General features: G+C 37.7%; 1 protein-coding gene across 1 annotated transcript; it reads left to right on the top strand.

Annotated features, from left to right (window-relative positions):
* Window positions 1-1,078: 1,078 nt before the first annotated feature.
* LOC121398190 (BPI fold-containing family B member 4-like) lies at window positions 1,079-13,209 on the top strand. The gene is made up of 15 exons (XM_041577024.1): window positions 1,079-1,205; window positions 2,253-2,742; window positions 3,620-3,724; window positions 4,947-5,090; window positions 5,472-5,535; window positions 6,948-7,008; window positions 7,125-7,216; window positions 7,295-7,480; window positions 7,565-7,618; window positions 8,753-8,923; window positions 9,007-9,074; window positions 9,746-9,788; window positions 10,421-10,484; window positions 12,406-12,482; window positions 13,186-13,209. Exons 1-15 carry the CDS (start codon window positions 1,079-1,081, stop codon window positions 13,207-13,209), a joined length of 1,770 nt encoding a protein of 589 aa, XP_041432958.1.
* Window positions 13,210-21,758: the final 8,549 nt, after the last annotated feature.

Below are 21,758 nucleotides of genomic sequence, written 5' to 3'. Positions count from 1 at the left end.
AAAATAAAGGGCTAACTGTTTGCCTCCAGTTTTGTAACACACCATGACTAATTACAGGGTGTTTACTTTTGATAACTCGAGAAACAGTTGGTTTTAATTTTCTGTTGATCAAATAGAAAGGATTATTTTCATTAGTCTCAATCACCATATAAGAATCTCCTACCTCAACCAGCAGCCACACCAGAGAAGAAAATATGCACAAGATCATCATAATTTGATATTTGGACTCAATCAAGGTGAGAACGAAAGCCAATGGTGGGCTGGGATGATATCTAGCCCCTTGTTTATGTATCTCTTTACGAAGAACAGAAATATATGGTCAACACAGCCTACTCATTGTTTACCATTTCCATTTTTCATGTGATAGATAAAGGTGAGGCCTAAATAAAATAAGAGCATAACGACTTGTCAAAATGCTAATGCCAATTAATACCAACCAGCAATTAGATTTGAGCTGCCTACTTTGAGGTAGAAAATAAAACCAAGGACCAAACAATCTGCAGTTGATCCAAATTTTTTTCTAATTCCTTCTAATCCTAAACAGCAAATATAATTGTGGCAGTGACATTCAAATAACTACCTGGTTTTTAGGATAGGTAGGACCCTAGTGAAAAGAATTTTAAATTACAAATTGGATAACTGCAGAACATAGCATTAAATAACAAAAAACAAAACCAATAAAAGTAAAGATCATATGCAGATTGTTTTAATTTTCCACCACCTATGGTGTATTATTTTTAGTGTTGGTTGCCAGTAGACTATGACCTTTAATGAGTCTTTCTGTGTTTTAGAATAGTAATAAAAAAAGTAATATAAAGAAGGCAACTTCCTTCTGAATAGGAAGTACGAGACGTATGATTTTTAATCTAATTTTCAGTATATACAAACTTTTTTATGGGCCGTTCAGATATTTACACAATTTAGACTTGTGCAGAAATGACATGGGTCTGATCGGGTCGCAGCTTTCTAAATAGAAGTACCTATGCATTTCAGGGTTTGTTGATGACCCCCATACATTTCCGCTGTTGCTATACAAGTGTCTTGATTGTGATGTTCTGAATAGGTACTTGGTCCAGAGATGTTCAAGCTGTGCAGAGTTTTCTTTGTGTGCATACTGCTGGTACAGTCTCAATTTGTTAATTGCCTTGGGGTCCCTGGAAAGCATGGCGCAGTTCTTCGGCTATCCAAAAAAGCATTTGATAATGGTAAGGCTTGAAAGCAATTTATGGTAAGACTCGGTTAAAGGATAACTCAACCCTAAAAATGAATGTGGCTAAAATTGTCATATTTTATGTACTGAATTTATTGCACCAGCCTAAAGGTTCTGCTTCTCAATAGCAGCAATGATTCAAACTTGTCACAGGGGGTCACCATCATGGAAAGTGTCTGCAACGCTCACATGTTCAGTGGACTCTGAGCAGCTGTTGAGAAGCTAAGCTTGGGGGTTGTCGCAAATTATCCAGCAGAAAATGAGAATGGCCTGTAATATAAGCTGATGCTACAGGGCTGATTATTAATCAGTTGATTGCACTGGTTTCTGTGCTGCCATGTAGTAATTATCTGTATTAATTACTTATATTAAATATATCAGCCTTATATTTTGACATTTATATTCCATGTGTACTGTATATTGGGAGTGGGTCCCTCAGCTCAGTAAGTGACAACAGCACAGAGCATGTGCAGTGAATCAGCAGAAAAGAAGATGGGGAGCTACTAAGGCACTTTTGGAGGCCCAGATCTTCCCTGCAAGCCCAAAACATAATGTACAACATTTCTAGCCTACTTCTTTAGTTAAGCTTTAGTTCTCCTTTAAGCAAGAGATACAAGATATTTTGACATTAATTTATTAAGAAGTGCTAACCAAAGATGTAGTGGTCAGTAAGTGCATAATATTATTTGTGAGCGCTATATTAAAAACTCCCAGCTGATTCTCTGTTCTGTACTAGAACATTAGTAAATAGCTGAACAGAAGATGTTAGGATGAGCTATTGCTATGTTATAGGCACAGGTAATAAATAATTATCATTCAGATGAAAGGAAAAAGTAAGTATAATTATGTTGGAATCAACAGCAGCTGAAAGGCAATTGCTTCTACTTTGCCTTAGCACCATTTGAAACCTCATTCTTCACAATTCTACAGCCATTTCCCACAATATCTAATTGATGGCAATTAAATCAAATAATAAAATATTCTTAAACGGTTTTATTCTTAACAGGCTCTTTATTAAAAATGTTATTTGTAAATATTCCAGCTGTCTCTGACCAAATGAAAGGAAGCAATACACAGAACAGCGGACAACCAGCTGGAGGGGGTGGCCTCCTTGGGGGCTTGCTTGGGGGCTTGCTTGGTGGAGGCGGGGGACTTCTTGGTGGTATTTTAGGTGATGGCAAAGGAGGAGGTCTTTTAGGAGGTTTGCTTGGTGGGCTCCTTGGTGGTGGAGGAGGTTCTGGACTTCTTGGTGGACTTCTTGGAAGTGGAGGACTTCTTGGAGGCCTACTTGGAGGTGGAGGTGGTGGGGCAAATGTTCCTAGTAGCACAGCTATTGATTCAAATGTGGGTCTTGCTGGAAATGGTGGTGGAGCAGGAGGTGGTGGACTGCTTGGTGGACTTCTTGGAGGCCTCCTTGGGGGTGGAGGTCATTCTGCAAATGGAGGATTACTGGGCAACTTACTTGGAGGAGGTGGCCTGCTTGGAATACTTGGTGATGGAGGCCTTCTTAACACAGTGCAAGTAATCACAGGGTATGTATAATAAAATATTATCCTTGTCCTTCATTTCCAAAAACACATGTATACAAAATTAAAAGAAAACCTTACAAAGAAGTATTTATGTACATATAATGTGTTTCAAGAAGCAAAAGGATACATGTATTGTTACCGTTTGCTATCTCACAATCATGAGATATCAGATAAAGGCAGATATGGTCACTTTTCTTTAGTTATACATTTATTGCCACAATAAACCAGTGACCAGTAAAATGCAAATAAATTGAGTAACATATGGTATTTATACATTTGGAATAACCTTTAAAGATGCAGTGTGCCTTTAACTAAGCAGTGATTTCTGCCCATAAGATCAGTGAAATAAAAAAAACACACACACAACATGGCATTTTCAGGGGCAAAACCAAAGACTATACTTCGCATCTCAGATTTAAAGACTCGTTACCTCCAAATCAGCCTACAATCTGAGTTTAAAAGATGCTGAATGTTGTGAACTCCCTGCTTATTTTCTCATACCTATGATCTGAAGTTAGTACTGTACCGACAAGCATGGGTTATGACAAAGGCTATTTTATTTCACAAAGCACATGTATATCTTTTTTACTTTTACAATGGAAGGCTGCATAACTTATTTCATGCCACTCTAATGTTAAGGTTAGCAGTGTGTTAGTACAATAGGGCAGTATAGAGTACTGTGTATACAGATATCAGATATAATGGCCAACTACCAAAGAACTTTTTAATTAATATACACATATTTCAAAATTGAGATATTATGCATAAGGAAAAGTGTTATAGCTCCTGTAAAAGTGCTGTAAGATATTTTATAACTCCCCCAGTTACTTTAAACCACATATTTTTGGTGCTAACTGATATTTATTCTGTAACATTTCAGCCTTCGAATTGTAGATCTGACTCTTCCAAAAGTCTCTCTGAAGCTTCTTCCAGGAATTGGTGTTCATCTGAATGTCTACACGAAGGTGGCACTTGAGGGTAACAGGTAAAATTACCAACATCTTGTAGCTAGGAAGAACAACATTTAGGCCTGTTTTATTCATTTTCAATTTGTTTTTGTTTTCTGCTTTTTTTCTTAAGAAATCATAAAACTGCTGAGAAGCACAATTTAGAAATCGGGCTAAAAACGATCTACAGAAAAAGAGCAAGAGATAGAGGGGAAAAAACTAAGGTCAAGGCAAAAAAACATGGTTGAGTTTTTTTGCCGCACTTATATCATATAATAAATCAGCCCCTACGTGTGGCAATGTGTAGCTTAATAAGGTCTACTAAAAATCAAAGATTTAGAGACATGTACGGTGCTGTTTTTGTATGTGCCATCATACTAGACAAACAAGAAGTGATGCCCCCCTACTCTGCTGACAGATCTTAGAGTAGCACTCCCCTGCACCCAGCTCCGCTTCTGGATTGTTTTGCAAGTGTCCAGCAATGGGCAGGGGGAAAGCAGAAAAAAACAAAACATTTATAGACAACTAGGGGGCAGACCTATCAAAATGTGAATTTAGAGCTTAATAAAAACTCACCCACTTTCTATGCATTCCTTAGGGATTTTTAGAATCGCATTTACCAAATGGTGAGCTAACTTTCATCCAACGAAGAATACAATTCTAAAAGTCTTCTAGGAATGAATAGAACCTGTGTTAATTTTTATTTATTAAGCTCTAAACTCACATTTTTATAAATCTGCCCACAGGTATCCACAGTATAAGACCATAGGAGTTGCAACTGCCACCAGTGTTGGGTAAATGTATTCGCCAGTCGAAAATTCATGGCGAAGCGTTTTACTGCCTCCTAATAAATTTGAAGCAAAAATTCGTAAATTTTGACACCTGTGGATTGACACCGGAGTCAAAATTTGTGTTTCATGAATTTTTCGCCCCTTTTGCGAATTTTACAGGAAATTTTAAGGCGAATTGAAACGTGACAAATTCGCCCATCACTAACTGCCACGATTGCACATTGTGCTGATGCTTCAAAAAAAATGCAATTGCACCTGCATGTGGCAGCAAATCAGATAAAAGTTGAAGCTAACATTTTGAGTCACCATTGCGTCATTTCATGACATTTATTGACACAAATCTGCTGTACCCACTGTGGGATCCTTGGGTATTGGTGAAAAAATAAAAATTTGACTGATGGTGAGTAGGCCCCTTAAGGACTGTATTTCACTTGCTGTAATTATCTATTGAATTTGCAATTCTTTTAAGCCTTTTAGGGTTCCTTGATATTTCGGTGGAAGTAAACATCACAGCTAGGGCCAGGCTTACCCAAGAGGCATCAGGGGTGCCAAGACTTGTGATCGATGACTGCGAGATGCTTCTGGGAGGAATAAATGTGAGACTGTTAAGGGGGTAAGTTAAAGAATATCAAGTCTACTGAATAATAAATGATTAAATGCAAAGGGTTCTCTGGCTGCTTTCTCTTTGACTCCTAAAAAAATGTTGCCAGCCAGCCGATTAAAGTTCACTAAAAGATCTGGAGGAGACCAAACTACAACAGTGTAACCCAGATAACAGAAAGGGATAAGCAAATTGCAATTACGTTTACAAATCCCTTTTAAACCATTAAAATGTTTATATTGGAAAGTTGCTTAGAATTACATTTTCTTTCATAAGGCAAAAATCAGTTATTGTGTGGCAGACGCTTTTACTTCCATATTATTGTTATATTATAAATGATGTGTGCAGTGCAAGTTTAGAATTAAAAATATAAATATCTTCCAATTGATGCAGATTGCTATCAGGAATATTGGATGGCCTGGTTGCCAACTTGCTTCGACATATCTTACCTGGATTGGTAAGTAGGATCCAGAAATGTAACTCATCACTAAATAACTATACTTTTAAAATGAAAGAAGGCAAAACAAAGAAATACAAAACCTCACCCACACTTTTGCCTCAGTAGACCAAAAAAACAATAAAATGAAATCCTGGCTAGTGATAGGCAAATTTGTCCCGTTTCGATTTGCTGAAAAATTTTACGAATTTTGACGCAGATCCCAATTTTGTCCAACTGCATTAAAGTCAATGGACCTGCGTCGCCGGTGCCAAAAGGCTCGGAGATTCGCGCCTGTCGAATAAATTCGCTCATCACTAATCCTGGCTCCAAACGTGATGATCAGATATTATCACTGCAACAGTTACAGCTGTTATTCAAGGATGACCTATGTCTATGTGCTTCTTGTCCAAAAAAGAACTCACACTAAGGGGGTTATTTATCAAAGGTCGAATTTTAGAGCTTTTTAGACATCAAATGAACTCACAACTCAAATCGTTTCTAATTTAAGAAAAAATGTGAATGTAAAAAATTCAAATCCGTGTAGTAGGGTTGAGAAACGTGAATACTTGAATTGATCAAGTTTTCGAGCGAAACCCACCGAAAAAACTCCAACATTATGAAGGCTATTAACATCTTCAAATGGTTCAAGGGACCTCTGCCATTGACTTTTACATGACCTTAGATGCTGTATTTTCAAATTTGAGCTTTTTTTTTAACCAGAAAATTAGTATGAAACTGAAAAATACCCTCGAAAAAAAAATGGAAAAAAAAAACAACTGACCGTTAATAGATCTGCCCTTTAAACTGATTTTCTTTTTCTGTCTTTTTCTGTGTCTTTCTCTATTCGTATAAAGTGGGATCATGTATAATAGGACCCACAGGGCAGCATCAAAATGGCAGCAGTAATTATTTATAATTACCCATCCTATGGCTTGTTAGTTGTTGTTGAAGTAAGGAGCTGGAGTTCAGAAAAGGACCATAGGTTATCTGTTGCAAGACTGGGTCTTCTATCCCTGTTTGGCCCATCTTTTGCATAATAAATGGTCCTTTTGTTGCTTTAAGGACTCTAATATTAAATTATTTGAGAGATATTTACACTGACCATGCACATTTCTGGCTAAAGTATTGACATTAGAATCCAGTCCTTTGCTCAGGTTGGTGAGCAATGGAGGATAATCGCTCTGCCATATAGTCATCCATACCCCGGTCTATATAAGCATTATGCTGGTCTTTGGCACTACAGCCTGGCATTGAGCTCTGTTGTCTTTAGGATGAGTCTGTACTGGAAATGTTTTAATTATTATTTGCCGTAGTATTGAGTCTACAACACATTTTTAGACCATACCAATATCAGCAGTTCAGTAAAGTAATAAGTTAACAGTATCTATACATGTATTGACTGTAACACTTGACTATTCTGTACTCTGCAGCTGTGTCCAGTTCTAAATGTCGTTCTAGACCTTGTGAATGGGCTTCTCCTCACTGTCAACTGTAAGTCTGCTAGAAAGAAGTTCTATAGTGAAGGGGTTTGCAGTTTGATCGGGTCCGAACTTGCTGACCATCGGTTTTTGGTTTTTTGTAAACTTTTTGCCTTTATATCTACACAGCCATAGTTCCCCTTGGTATAATTGGCAGCATCCAATATACAGTCTCGAGTCTTCCCATAGTGACTGGGGAGTTCATTCAGTTGGATTTAAATGTAAGTTCAATTCTGTAACAGGTGACATTTTCTTTCTCAGTGATCGGATGCATTAACAAACTGTATTTCTAATTCTAGACATTGGTACACCAGCTTGGCGGGGGCCTCATTGATTATCCTACAGGCCACTCAGCACCAATGGCCTTACCCCCCATGACGGAAGCTACTGAATCACAGCTTGGCCTCTCCACTCATTTCCTCGCCAGTGTCTTAACTGCTCTCCAAAAAGAGGGTCTAATGGATATTGAAATAGGAAATGGAGATGTGAGTATATGTACATTTAAGGGCAACACACCAATACAGAGAATGTAGGGTGATTTTTCTATACTTTCTGAAATGATCCTTTAGGTACCTGGAATTCCACCACTTACAACATCAATCCTGGGAGGTATAATACCTAAGGTAAGAACTTATGCTTTTCTTTCAATAATGAATGGTGTGTTTTATATGCAGTTATTAATAACAGTTCAATTAGAGGTTCTAAAGTGCAGGTTAGGAAAAATGTTATGACCTCTAAATAAATAATCTTTGTCAAGTAAAATAATCAGTGTCTTGTAAGGTCCATTTCTATAACTGCCTTGATTAAGGGAGTAAGTGCCCCAAATGCATCAGGTTTTGATCCTATTGCCTGTTTTTAAGGTGGAATCAATAAAGACTATTATTGGGGTCGTTCACCTATGAGTTAACTTTTAGTTTGATTACAGAGTGATATTCTGAGACGATTTGCAATTGTTTTTCATTTATTTTTATTTGCGGTTTCGAAGTTATTTCGCTTTTTATTGAGCAGTTCACCAGTTTGTAGTGTAGTGACTAGGGTCCAGATTACCCTTACAACCATGCATTGATTTGAATAAGAAACTGGAATATGAATACGAGTGGGCCTAAAAAGATAAAAAGATGAGTAAGAAAAAGTAGCAATAATTCATATACATTTGTAGCCTTAAAGAGTATTTGTTTGTTAGGTGGGGTCAGTGACCCCAATTTGAAAGCTGGAAATAGGCTGAAGAAAGCAAATGATTAAAAAAAAACAATAAAAAATAAATAATGAAGACCAACTGAAAAGTTGCTTAGAATTTGTCTTTCTATAACATTCTCAACTCAACATAGCTCAAAGAAGAACCACCCCTCTAATATACTTTATTTGGAGTAAGTGCTGATATGTCCATCTCTACAATTGCCTATTATAATTGTGCTAGTCAATTATTAATTGGGGCAGCATTTTTAAATATGCTCTCTGTGGTTTTGTGACTACTTCTGTCTCAGAATTCAACATTTCATGGTCCTTCCAAAAGCTGTTACTGTAAGCGCTCGAGGGTACTTCTAGTTCACAAAAAAAATCAGCATCCCTTTAAGAAGCCCTCTATATAAACAAACCACTCCCTTCCCCAGCTGTAATATATACAGGCTTCCAGATAAGAAGTATTTTATTATACAGAGGGCTTCTCAGTAGACAACAAAATGATATTCTGGTTATCTTTGACTATGTACCTAAAAAGATACTTAGAGATCAAAATCATGAAATTCCTTTTAACACAGGTGGCCGCAATGTATAATGAGGAAAGACCTCTGATCATCAAGATAACTGTCCCTGGCGCTCCTGTGGTCTCACTGCAGATGAATCAAGGAAAAGTGACATTGTTTGTTAACGCAGAAATATTTGCTGCTAATTCTGATTCTGACTGGCATTCTCTCTGTGTTCTTGGGGCTGTAAGTTTAGTACATTTATTACCCTTTACCATCATTCATAAAGTATTCCGATTTTTATATCAGCGGGTCTTTTTTCAATACAGGAAGTGCATTTGAATGCCCAGTTCTCTGTATCGGGGGACAATCTGAAGATATCATTGTCTGTAGACAGGTAAAATCTTTACTAACAGTTTTTATGAAAAAATGTGCATTGATTATTTTTTTTTTTTTGTGCTACTAATGCCCTTATATTGTTACTCGAATCTCTCACCTTTTCATATTGATGGATGAGTATTTTTGCATGAAATACATTGTTTGACGCAAATAGAAAAGAGTCGACGAGTTTTATTTCCTGGTCAATTTGTTAAACTCAGGTGCCATTTGTAGAAGATATTTCAAATCCAATTCTGGTGCCATTCTGTTGCAGCTTTAAGTGGAGATGATCAATACTACCTGGCAGGTTTCACTTGGACAAAAAAGTTGAATTTGACAAACGTATATTTTTTTAACCTCTATGTACCGCTAGTCATTAGTGATGGGCGAATTTGGGGTGTTTCACTTCGCCCAAAAATTTGCGAAATGGCGAAAAATTCACGAAACGTCTAGTTTTTTGACGCTGGCTTCTGTTTTTTTCATGCCGGCGTCTGTTTTTTTTTTATGCCCCCGCAAATTCGCTGGCGAAAATGCACCGGCGTCCAAAGAAACACAATTCGCCCATCACTACTAGTCATAGTAAATAAAAATTCTCTGACGTCTTCCTGAATTTCCACTTTGTTTTCATCAGTTTTGGATGTACAATTTATGTTTTTATATCCCTTAAGAGAGGTTTTACTTGTTTTTTAGCGTTCATCTTTCATTGGTATCATCCACAGTTGGCCGCTTTGAGGTAAATGTCATCAATGTCATTTTAAACAGACAAATGAAAAACTACACAACTATAAGTGTTGTGGCTGGAGCCATTTTTCAGTTCACCATCATTTAGTAAAAAATAATTCAGGGGTTATTTACTAAAACTCAAATTAATCTCATTTTTTTCTTAAAAAAGTCGACCGAACTTCCTTCCACAAATTGAAGTAATTTATCAATAATTTTTCCCGGAAAAGTTGGAGTGAAATTTGATTTTGTCGAATCGTCACTGTGATAAATCGACTTTATCGAATTGTCGCTGCGAAAACTCGACATTATCAGATGAACACCCAGACGAATTATCAAGAGCAGATCACAATGTCAATAAACATCTTCAGAGACATCTGCCATAAACTTCTACATGGCCTCGACAGGTTTGATTATTTTCGGATTTGGATTTTTAGCAGCTTTGGGGTATAATAAATCTCTAAAAATTCGAGTTTTTATTTTTCCACGAAAAATCCAAGAAAAAAAATCGAGGTTTAATAAATGAGCCCCTATGTGTTTTCAGTAAATAATTTATATTAATATACAGTACCACATTCCATAGATTAATCATGTATAAAATGTAATTAATCTGGACCCTCTCTTGATCCCTCTGTTTTATGACAGGTTTCTCCCTTAGAGGGCCTCGTCAGTAACATGGTCAGCTTCGCCTTTTTGCCTGCATTAAACCGTAAGAATGTCTTTATCACATCATTAGCAAGAGTTTAATTTATTGTGGTTTCATTGAGTTATTTTTGGAGTCTTGTTTTTTATCTCAGTTTCAGACATATTTACTGTTGTCTCTATGCAAAATAGTGAATGCATGTTCATAAACCAATTTTGATGGCCAAACAAACCTATTGACTATTTCATGTTTAAAAAATGTTTAACAGACAGAAAGATCCCTTATCTGGAAAACCCCAGGTCCCAAACAATCTTAATACATCCCATAAAGTCTTCAGATTATAATACAACAAAAGATAAGGCCACAATGTCTGTCACCACATATTTCCTTATGGAAATGTTTTGTTAATGTTGAAAAACATAAAATATATGGTATTGTAATTGTGGTATTTGCATGTCAGCACCATAGGTTCTACAGTCTGTAAGACTTAAATGATGATATTGGGCAAATAGAGAACCTGAGCTGGTGACCAGTAGACCACAAAATAATCCAGCACTGTTCACAAACACCCTTACTTCCATTTTCCATCGCTCAGATTTTAGATTAAAAGGCTATATGAATGGGTGTTATTTTGTAAAATGTGGTGTGTCACATATTGCTCGCAAGCCATTGGTTGGGGATCACTGCTCTAGGGGAAAGATCCTCTCGTCACCAAACCAGCAGATCTTTCCCCTAGAGCAGTGATCCCCAACCAATGGCTCGCGAGCAATATGTGACACACCAAACCCTTGGATGTTAATTACAATGGCCTTAAAGCAGGTGTTTATTTTTTAAAGTACCAGTAACAGAATTTTCTTTAAAGAAAATGTGCTTGTACCAAACCACCAAGACACTTTAAAACTTTAAATTTGCAAAGTATTTATTAAGAAATAACTTACCGATTCTCCTCTTTAGAAACGGTGACATGTCGACGATCAATCGTGCGGCATTCGATTGCTCCTCCCTGGCTATTTCCTATAGAAGGCAGGGAGGAGAAATCGAGCTCCACATGATGGATTGTCGCCCTGTCGCCGTTTCTGAAGAAGAGCGCAAGCTTCAGAAATGTCGACAGGACGATGATCCATAGTGCGTCGCTCGATTGCTACTCCCGGGCTATCTCCTATAGAAGGCAGGGAAAAAAAATCGAGCGCTGCACAATGGATCGTCGCCCTGTCGCCGTTTCTGAAGAGGAGTGCAAGCGGAGAATCGGTAAGTTATTTTTTAATAAAGCTTTATATTTTAAAGTTAAAAGTGTCTTGGTGGTTTTTATTTGTTACGTACAAACAAATTATTTTTAAAAACATTTATGTTACTGGTCTTTTAATTCCAGGTTTGAAGGCAAGTTTTGGTTGCATAAAAACCATGTGTTCTGCCAAACAGAGCCTCCTGTAGGCTGCCAGTCCACATAGTGGCCACCAAAAGTCAATTACAGCCCATAATTGGCACTCCCAGCTCCTTTTTTCACACTTGTGTTGCTCTCCAACTTTTTTTTAACATTTGAATGTGGTAAAAAAAGGTTGGGGTACCCTGCCCTAGAGCCAAGGATCGGATCACAGCGAGAACAATAAGGGCGGTTTGTTGATGTAGTCCTTGATCTGACAGTATTTTTAACATCTGCCCAACTTTCAGCCAAATATCAGGGGAAGCCCGTCAAAGAGCACCCTACACTACCCAATAAGCTGCCAACTTAATCTCTCCATGTTTGGGGGCCTTAACACATTAAGGGTGGCAAACCCCAATGCAATAATGTCACTAAGGCACACTGTGATTATATATTTTAGGAAATGTAGCAGATATGTATAAGGAAATACTATTTTTAATTTTACATGAAAGTCAATCCACATTCACCATCCCAATATAAAGAATCTTTTTTGTTTGACTATTAAAATATGTGTACTTTTTTTTATATTTTTCGCTTTTTAACACGTTCATATTTTTCTTATTTTAGTCGTTGTAGGAAATGGTTTCCCACTGCCGAAGCTGATGAACTTGGACTTAAATGATGCAGAAATAGACATTTTGGATGTAAGGATACCTATTTTATTTCCTGCCAGCACATTTTTATTTCCTCCCATCACACATTTGATGTGTGTATAACTGACGCATAGGTGTTATTTTTAAATGATTAAGACTGTGAAGTTGCCTAGGTTCTGACAGTAGAAAGAGTATATCTCTGCTGTAATATAAAGGTAATATAAAGTCAGCACCTATTGGCTGCAATGGAATAAGCCATGAGACTTTTCTTACCCATCATGCACTCATATTCAAGCCAAGTTAAACATTCAATCCAAATATAATTGAAATGCAGAGCTGTATTAATACTGGGTGCTGCCCTAGGCACGTTCCTCACTCACTCCCCTCTCCTAAACATCTATGTAATGTAATCAGGTAGGAGAGGGATGTCTCCCCTTCCCTTCAGCAACAGACATTTCTGCACAACAGAAAAAAAGAATTTTGTATATTTTTTTGTTATAGATATTTTCAAATGTTTGTTCAAAATTAAATTATCAATGATACTGTATACAATATATAAAGTATGTATACAATATTGTATGTATACAATATATTCTCTATTATAATATAATATATAATATATAATATATAAATGCCCTTTTTGTAGTCATACTCAGCCAATCAAAGTGCCCCCTGTGCCTTTACTTTCTACCCTTTTTCCTGATAATTTCATTCCGGGGGCAGTGCCTAATTAGATTGTGTTTTTATTTAACAGAACTTGTTGGTGTTGTCGAAATAATACCAGGTAAAATGTATTTCACAATTTGCATTGTACAAATGTAGGAAGTTGTAATGTCTATCAAATAACAGTTGTCTTATCCATTAGTGGAGACGATTCAGTGTTGGTTTCCACACCAGCACTGCAGAATGGAGACGGAAAGCAGCACATGCCTATTCCAAATATTGAGTGATCTGCAGTGTTCGGCTTGAATAATATACAATATATATCTGTACTTCGAGATTGGAAATAAATTATTTTAACATTGTGCCGACATTCGCTAATGTTTAAATATCCTTGTCATAACTTTATAACATTATAATAAAAATATGTGCTAGATGATGGACCTAAGCTTGTTCTGCTGAGTTTTAAGAATAGAAGGTACAACCTTATTAGTATTTTATAATTTCCTATTAGTAGGGAGAGACTCACATTTTCTATATTGCATTTAATCAGAATCAGGCTGCTGAGGCCTAATGGCAAAGGGGCACAATCTGATATGACTGAGTGTATGGCCAGTTCAGAACACACTGCAGTAGAATTATAAAAGCATGAAAAACTGCTCCCCAGAATGTATTTATAACTTATACAGATATCTGCTGTAGATATAAAAACTGGCTAGCCTTTTTATATGTGCCATGTCTCCCTTTTATTTAAGGAACAGCTTCTTGTAGCACACCTCTATATATTAATTAAGAAAGGTTTGGATTGTAGGAACCTTGCTAATCAACTAAATTCAACTTCCTGGAGGGAGGGAGGTATAAATTACAAGTTACAAGTTAAGCTTACAACAAGAAAAAAGAAGTAAACCCCTCTTCCTTCCACACATCTAACCAATTATAGACTGAACAAGTGCTTAGTGCAATAAATAGATTTTTAAATCATAAATATATTACTGGCATAGAACTTTATTATAAATAAAGTTATCTACGTGCTTATGTCTCTGATTGATTGCTTATGAGAACATTTAAGGTGCGAAGTGCTATTTCAATGTACAAAGCAAATCATTAATTGGATTAATCGACTACAGATCAACCACCATTCAATTAATACATTTAAAGTGATAGTGCCACAAACTCATTGCAATCACAGATTGCCAATGTGCAAAAAAAGTAGGTTAGAATTGGTTTTATAAAAAACAGCCCAGGCTGTCTGGTGTAGGAAGTGAATTAATTACCGTAACCATTTATAATATACCGACCAAAACCAGCATTTGAGAAATAAAAGCAAGGAAATGGAAAATAGTTAAGAGGTGGAGAAGTCCTGAGAATCTACTGCCTGGTTGTATTTTCTAGGCCCTGGGACTCCACACGGGGAGAAAGTAGGACACTCGGGACTGTGGTCTCAAGTCTACCTTACTATATTTGAAGGAGAGCTGAACTTCCCTATAAAACCACAAATCCCACAGAGCCTTATAGTAAAAGAGATTGAGGAAATACAAATGCGGTCAAAAAGGTAGAATGTTAGAAAAGATTATTAAAAGTAATTTTTGGAATCCAATCCAATTGCTAAAATGCTAGCAGTTTGCCGTATTTTCCATTTCCTTTTATTTCTCAAATGCTGGTTTTGGTCGGTATATTATAAATGGTTAATTAATTCACTTCCTACACCAGACAGCCTGGGCTGTTTTTTATAAAACCAATTCTAACCTACTTTTTTTGCACATTGGCAATCTGTGATTGTAATTCGTTTGTGGCACTAGCACTTAAAATGTATTAACTGAATGGTGGTTGATCCGTGGTTGATTAATCCAATTAATGATTTGCTTTATACATTGAAATAGCACTTAGCACCTTAAATGTTCTCATAAGCAATCAATCAGAGACATAAGCACGTGGATAACTTTATTTATAACAAAGTTCTATGCCAGTAATATATTTATGATTTAAAAAGCTATTTATTGCACTAAGCACTTGTTCACTCTATAATTGGTTAGGTGTGTGGAAGGAAGAGGGGTTTACACCTCTATATATGTTATGAGACTTTAATTGTGTATTGTTTGGAAGATAGGATGACCTAGGGTTGCCAACTTTGAGCTCTGCAAAAACCAAACAAAGGGACAGGATGATTGTATTGGGGCAGAGCAGTGAAATATGAGGGATGAGTTATGTAATTTGGGGGCATGTTTGTGCCTTGTGTGGTGCAGGGTTGCAGCATCAAAGGTAGTTAATGGCCAGATTGTTGTTCAGCCCTAAGAAAAACTGACCTATTCAGGTCAAAACCAAATAGGTGGTAACCCTAGAGTGACCTCTGGCCTCCTCACAAATGGCACTGTATGTATGGGTAGAAAATATGGACATGACTGGGAAATGGAGATGGAGGAATTTGGACACTAGTCAATTTTCTACTAATTTCCACAGTTGCCTAGAATGTTTTTAGACCATGTGCCCCTGCTACTTTGCAAGTCATCAGGGAAAATGTGGAGGCTAAGCCCTGTATGGCTTTTAGATGAGAGGAACCTAGAAAAATAAAAGTGCTATAATCTCAGCTAAAAAGACAGGTAAGAGGGAGGTGGTAAATTTGAAATCACAAGATTTACTAAGTTAAAATGTTCAATATGATGAAAGAGGGATCTAGAAGTTACAAAATCTATAATCGCTAAGAAAGCACTTCTTAATTCCTCTCAGCAAGGTTTTAAATCTGGTGAAAAGGTTGGGAAGTTACTATTATCTCCAGCGTAGTTCATAGAGCAGGGTCAGCGGTAAGCGACCCAGACAAGATTGAGGAGGGATTTTTAAATATTATAAAACATTATGTTCATCTTATGCTTCTAAGACAGACCCATAGATAGATGAATGTTTGGTTAAAAGTTAATTACCTAAGCTAACTCCAGATTTGATGGAAGATCTTGAGTGCCCTATTACAATTGAAAAAAATCTCACAGGCTTTAATTAGTGTACTTACTCACTTTAATACATAAGTGATACTCAGAGATTCCTCAATAACATAGCTTGCACCCTTGTGCCTTTATATGTCACAGAACTCAGTTATAATTTACAGCAGGGGGTACATTATCCCTTATATTACATGAGTGATACTCAGAGTTCCCTGTATAACTTAGCCTGCAGCCTTGTGCCTTTATATGGTCTCAGAACTTCTTGCTGACTTTTAATATCCTTATAATTTACAGTAGGGGGTACATTTACCCTGAGTTTCCCAAACTGTATAAGGCCTTATTCATTGTGCCTTTATATGCTATATACTGCTATATTTTCTACAATGTTTGTAGTTATCTAGAGGGTCAATTCTGCTTAGCCTTGTCCTGCTTGTTTACATTTTTCTTGTCCACAAAATGGAAAAAGAGATTATATTCTCCACCTGGCAATTATAAGCCCATACACTAGTGTGTAAATTATTTTATAAAGGGATCACATTCAAGATTATGTGTTGGAGCATAGCTTTATGAAGAACAGATCATGTCCACATATCCAATAGTTTTTACATGATGAAGTAAGTAGGAAGTTGGACAGTGGAATTACAGTAGACGTGATCTACATAGATTTTACCAAAGCTTTTGATACAGAGACAGATAAATGTTTACTTTTTGACTTAACATCTGTTGGTCTTGGTATAATTCTTAGTGGGGGGCTGCAGTGTTCTTTATTAGGTCCACTTGTATTCCATTTCTTTATTAATGACTCGGGGAAGGGCATTGTAAGTTGTGTTGCTGTATTTACCAATGACGCAAAACTATGTTGGTGAGATTCAATGTTGATAAATATTTGATGCAGGGAAAAGTAAGACTTGTGGTTACATTAAAGGAGACATATTATGTAAATAATAATGTACCAGTGCATTAAGCTCTTTTAGATATAGAAGAGAATTATTGGAAATGTCTGCAAAAAAACCCTACAAGCCCCACCCATCCATTCCACTTCCTGCTGCCTCTTTTCCCAGGCTCTGCAGGGGAGCCGTTGGCACTCAGCACACTGCACTGTAGGATAGCAACCAATCAGCAGCTAGGCTGACCTGATAGTGAATGGAAGCCCGTCTTTGCTTGGGCTGTGATTGGCTGTTGCCCTCCTACTGTGTTTCTGGCAGGGACCATTAGGACACGCTCATTTGAAACATGGACAGGGACCAGAGAACATCTATGGGGAGCTCAATATTTTTTAAGACAATATTAATTTACAGTCAAAAGTAAAACTAGCATCATATAGTATACATGATTGCCTACAAAATTAGGGGGTGGGTGTTAATTTATCCTATATGTCTCCTTTAAGCCTTGGCAGGGGAGGGAAATTTTTGTTAAATGGTTTAATTATTAAAAAAAAGTGTATGAGAGTTTGTTTTTACAGCCAAAATGTCTTCTGGTTTTGCAGAAGGAAAGCAAGGCCTGCAGTTACAGAAGGATATCAGACATCATTTCAGAGTTCCATAACGTGCATAAAACCATTTGGTCTGTCGACTAGTGCCTTTATATTGGCATGGAACCAGGCCCAGCTGGCAACCTCTGAGTTCTGGCAAATGCCAGAGGGGCTGCTGTAAGATGCCATAAACAAGTCACTATTTAGTGGGTTGTTTGGGCCTCTGTGTACTGGAAATGCCAGGGCTTCTTTTGGCTCCCAGTCCAGACCTGCAAGGAACTCTTCAGTGACTTTTTGATATCCTTATATTTTACATGTTTAACACTTACATACATCCTACTGCATAGAAATAGATCTGCAGCTGTAGATAGGGTTGCTACCTTTTCTTGAAAAAAAATCCTGGCCTTCCTATATATTTATCTTTTTTCCCTATTAATAACATTGAGATCAACCTTCATGTTTACCAGCCAGGCCAGTAAAATACCGGCCAGGTGGCAACCCTAGCAGGCTTGCCTTAGAACAAAAATACGCTTTTATTTCTACCTTCCCAAGTTAGTCCCCCTACACCTAAAAACAGCAAGGGCTGCTAAACTTGGAACCCAACAAAAGCTTAAAACTAACCGACATCTTTTTTTCTGTTCAGGGATTTCAGATTCTTTCATTTAAAAATCTGAATAAAAATCAGTTCATACAGAATTCAATATGAACGCATCTCCAATTCCCCATCCATAAATTCATTTTCAGTTCAAGATTTGTAGTTTATATTTCTTCCTTCACTCCTTGAATGTCATAACAGAAGTTTTAAGCACGAGTATAAATACAGGCTTATAGTTTTACACGGCTCACATGCTATATATGCCTCCGCCATTACTATAATTAGCTTTCTATATCATTTTCACTGCTGGCCAAGTACAACTACTAGTTCTTCCATCTTCATGCTGTCAGTGGATCGTGGAACACTGCAGTGTTAAACTTATACACAATAGTGACCCCACCCAAGGAGAAAAACTAATTTTCGGGGCGCAAGAGACAAGTAATCTTGCTGCTTTGCTATAACACGAGTCTGTAGAGAGCGCCTACGTCAATCGTACGGGGGCGTGGGCTGCGGACTCCATGGTTACGGAAGGCAGGCGCATGAATGTGACGTCAGGGCGACTATGTTGTGATTGATGTCCGGGATTAGAGATGGGAGCCTGAAAGGAAGCAGAGACTTTATTGCACAGCGGGGGAGGATGAGAGAGATCCCGGGGATCATGCAGCAGTGAGGGGGAGGGAAGTGGTCAAATAAAAGATCTGTGTAAATTCCGTGCTCCCCTGAATAATTTTGTTATGTATATTATTTCATTTTCAGTGGTTTCATGGCTGTTAGCAGTTTTATACTTACTTCTTAATTCCAGGTCTTAGTGGGTGTTCTTGTTTGTGGTCACTAGGGTTAACTGACTGTCACTTGGTCTCTCTGACTCTTAAGCTGGCCATAGACGCAAAGATCTGATTGTACGAATCGAGGACCGTGTGTGGAGAGTCCCGACATTTTTCATCCGGCGGAGATCGGTCGTTTGGTCGATCGGACAGGTTAAAAGATTTCTGTCGGCTGCGGGTAATATCTCTGCGTGTATTGCCGATCGTACGATTTTCAGTGGGAGACTGTCACTTTTGTCAGACATAACTTTCGTACGATTGCTGTCAGGGGCAGAACATCGGCTCATCTGTTCTTTTACTACTTTATTTGATCGGAATGGTTAGTGGCAGGTCAGGAGATGGGGAAGTCCGATAGTACGTTGATTTATACGATCGGATCTGTGTGGCCAGCTTGAAACAGGAGCCACTGAGCAGAAAGCCAAGTATAAGCAGTGTATATATCTCGGAAACCACTAAAAGTAACTTTAGGTTTAGATTCCCATTGTTGAACTCAGTGCCATATCTCCACTCAGTATTTCCATTAAAAATGTCCCTGGAATAAACCATTTATGTGTTTACTTTAGTTTGCAGGTTCTTCTATAGGATGGGATCCCTTATATGGCATACGAGATCCAACATGAAATCACTAATCAATAAACTCCTGGTCATAGGGACCAGAACCGTGTGTCTAAGGGTAGGACTCCACTGGCGTTTTTGGCGCGATCTGACAAACCGCATGCGACAAAAATAAGGTAAGAGATAGAATTGACGCAACACGCTGTGTCTCCACCCGACAGTCGCGTCGGATCAAAGCTGCGACACCATGCAACAATTCTATCTCTTACTATATTTTTGTCACATGCGACTTGTCGGATCGCGCCGAAAACGTACGTGGAGTCCTACCCTAACAGTTGCATTGCGTTCTTTTAGCTAACACAGTGTAAGAAAACCACTCCAGTGCTATCAGTTGTGCTGCATGCATAAGGTCTGTTGGGATGCAGGCAGTTTCTTTCATTTCTGACCCAATGTGAGATCTTAGTTGAGATTTTACCCTGTATTTACGTGCCTGCATGGAGTGGTTTATTTACTAATGCAAGAGGGAGTTTCTCTTCTTTATTTATATTGCACTGCTACATATTTTATTAGAAGTTAGTGGGAGTTGCTGTCATCATCATTTATAAGGCAATGCACTATGTGATTTTCTAAATGTCAGATTGAGCATTATAAGTCTTCCCCCATGTATAATTATTGCCCAGATAACACCAATCATGGTACCACAGGTGACGTAAAGTCTAGACTTAAATGAAACATAAAGGCACATAGGGTATATGTAGGTATGTGATCCATTATCCAGAAACCTGTTATCAAGAAAGCTCTGAATTACAGAAAGGTCATCTCCCATAACTCCATTTATCCAAATTTTTAAAAAATGATTCCCTTTTTCTCAGTAATAATAAAACAGTAGCTTGTACTTGATCCAAACTAAGATAGAATTAATCCTTAGTGGAAGCAACAATATGATTATATGATTTTCTAGTAGTGTTAAGGTATGACGGAAACATCCGTTATCCAGAAAACCCCAGGTCCCTAAGCATTCTGGAGGATAGGTCCAATACCTGTATTGTTTCTGCTTTGCCAGGCCTCCGACAGGGGAAGGGGCCCATTTATAAATGGGAAATGCAATGTGGTTTCTATTTTTCTTTGGACATCTTTGGAGATGCATTTCATTCAAGCTTCCTCCTCACCTCCAACCACTTCAAGCTGGGGGCAAGTGTATTTTACATATCAGTATGAATGAGCCAGATCAGAGAAATTAGGGCGCATATATTTCCTGCATTTTTACAGTTTATTCTAGGGCTGCATGGATTCCAGGATTCATCCTTTTTCAGCAGGATTCGGCCAAACCAGTTTGAATTTGCATATGCAATTAGGGACAGGGAGGTAAATCGCATCCCTTTTTGTCACAAAACAAGAAAGTAGAAAATATTTTCCCCTTCTCAACCCTATTTTTTACATGCAAATTTGGTTTGGTATTAGGCCAAATCTTTCGCTAAGGACTCGGGGGTTCTGCCAAATCCAAAATAGTGGATTGGGTGCATCCTTAGTTCATTCACAGCCCTGAACATATAACTGTGCCACTCTTTTTCCGGCCACATTTTATATGAATCTGGTTTGAATTTCTGGGCAGTATATGAAGACGCCATAAGAAGAATGCGAACATTCCGTATTATACAACAGAGCAGTGTGCTGGAGACATATATATATAGAATCCGACCTGGTGCATTTCACAATAAAGTAGTTAAATGCCTTGGTGCTGGTAAAAATTTACATAAATATTAGTGAAAAAAGACCGCACTCACAGGACTTTGTATGAAAAAAAAGCCACAAGGGCTGTGATTTTATTCCTCAACGTTTCGGGCTATCCGAAAACGTATAGCCGAAACGTTGAGGAAGTGTTGCTGCAGCCGAAACGTTAGTTTCTAAATAAAAACATTTATATTTTTGTGATAACTTCTTATCAGTCTGATTGAAAATGCCCTACAGGTTGCAGATTAACTCACATTAATCTTAAAATGGGGGGGGGGAGAAAGTGTGGCCCTATTGTTGAGCTTTAAGATAAGATCCTAATCATCCAGATATCTATTGGGAAAATCCCACATGAAAAATAGCTCACCAGTGCGGTCATACAAACCTTTGGTTGTTCACGTTTGCATTAACTTTTTGTATGATGTAGAGAGTGATATTCTGAGACAATTTGCAATTGGTTTTCATTTTTTATTGATTGTGGTTTTTGAGTTATTTAGATTTTTATTCAGCAGCTCTCCAGTTTGCAATTTCAGCAATCTGGTCGCTAGGGTCCAAATT

Source organism: Xenopus laevis, chromosome 9_10L, assembly GCF_017654675.1.
Source record: "Xenopus laevis strain J_2021 chromosome 9_10L, Xenopus_laevis_v10.1, whole genome shotgun sequence".
NCBI lineage: Eukaryota > Metazoa > Chordata > Amphibia > Anura > Pipidae > Xenopus > Xenopus laevis.
This window is presented reverse-complemented; position numbering and strand designations above follow the sequence as displayed.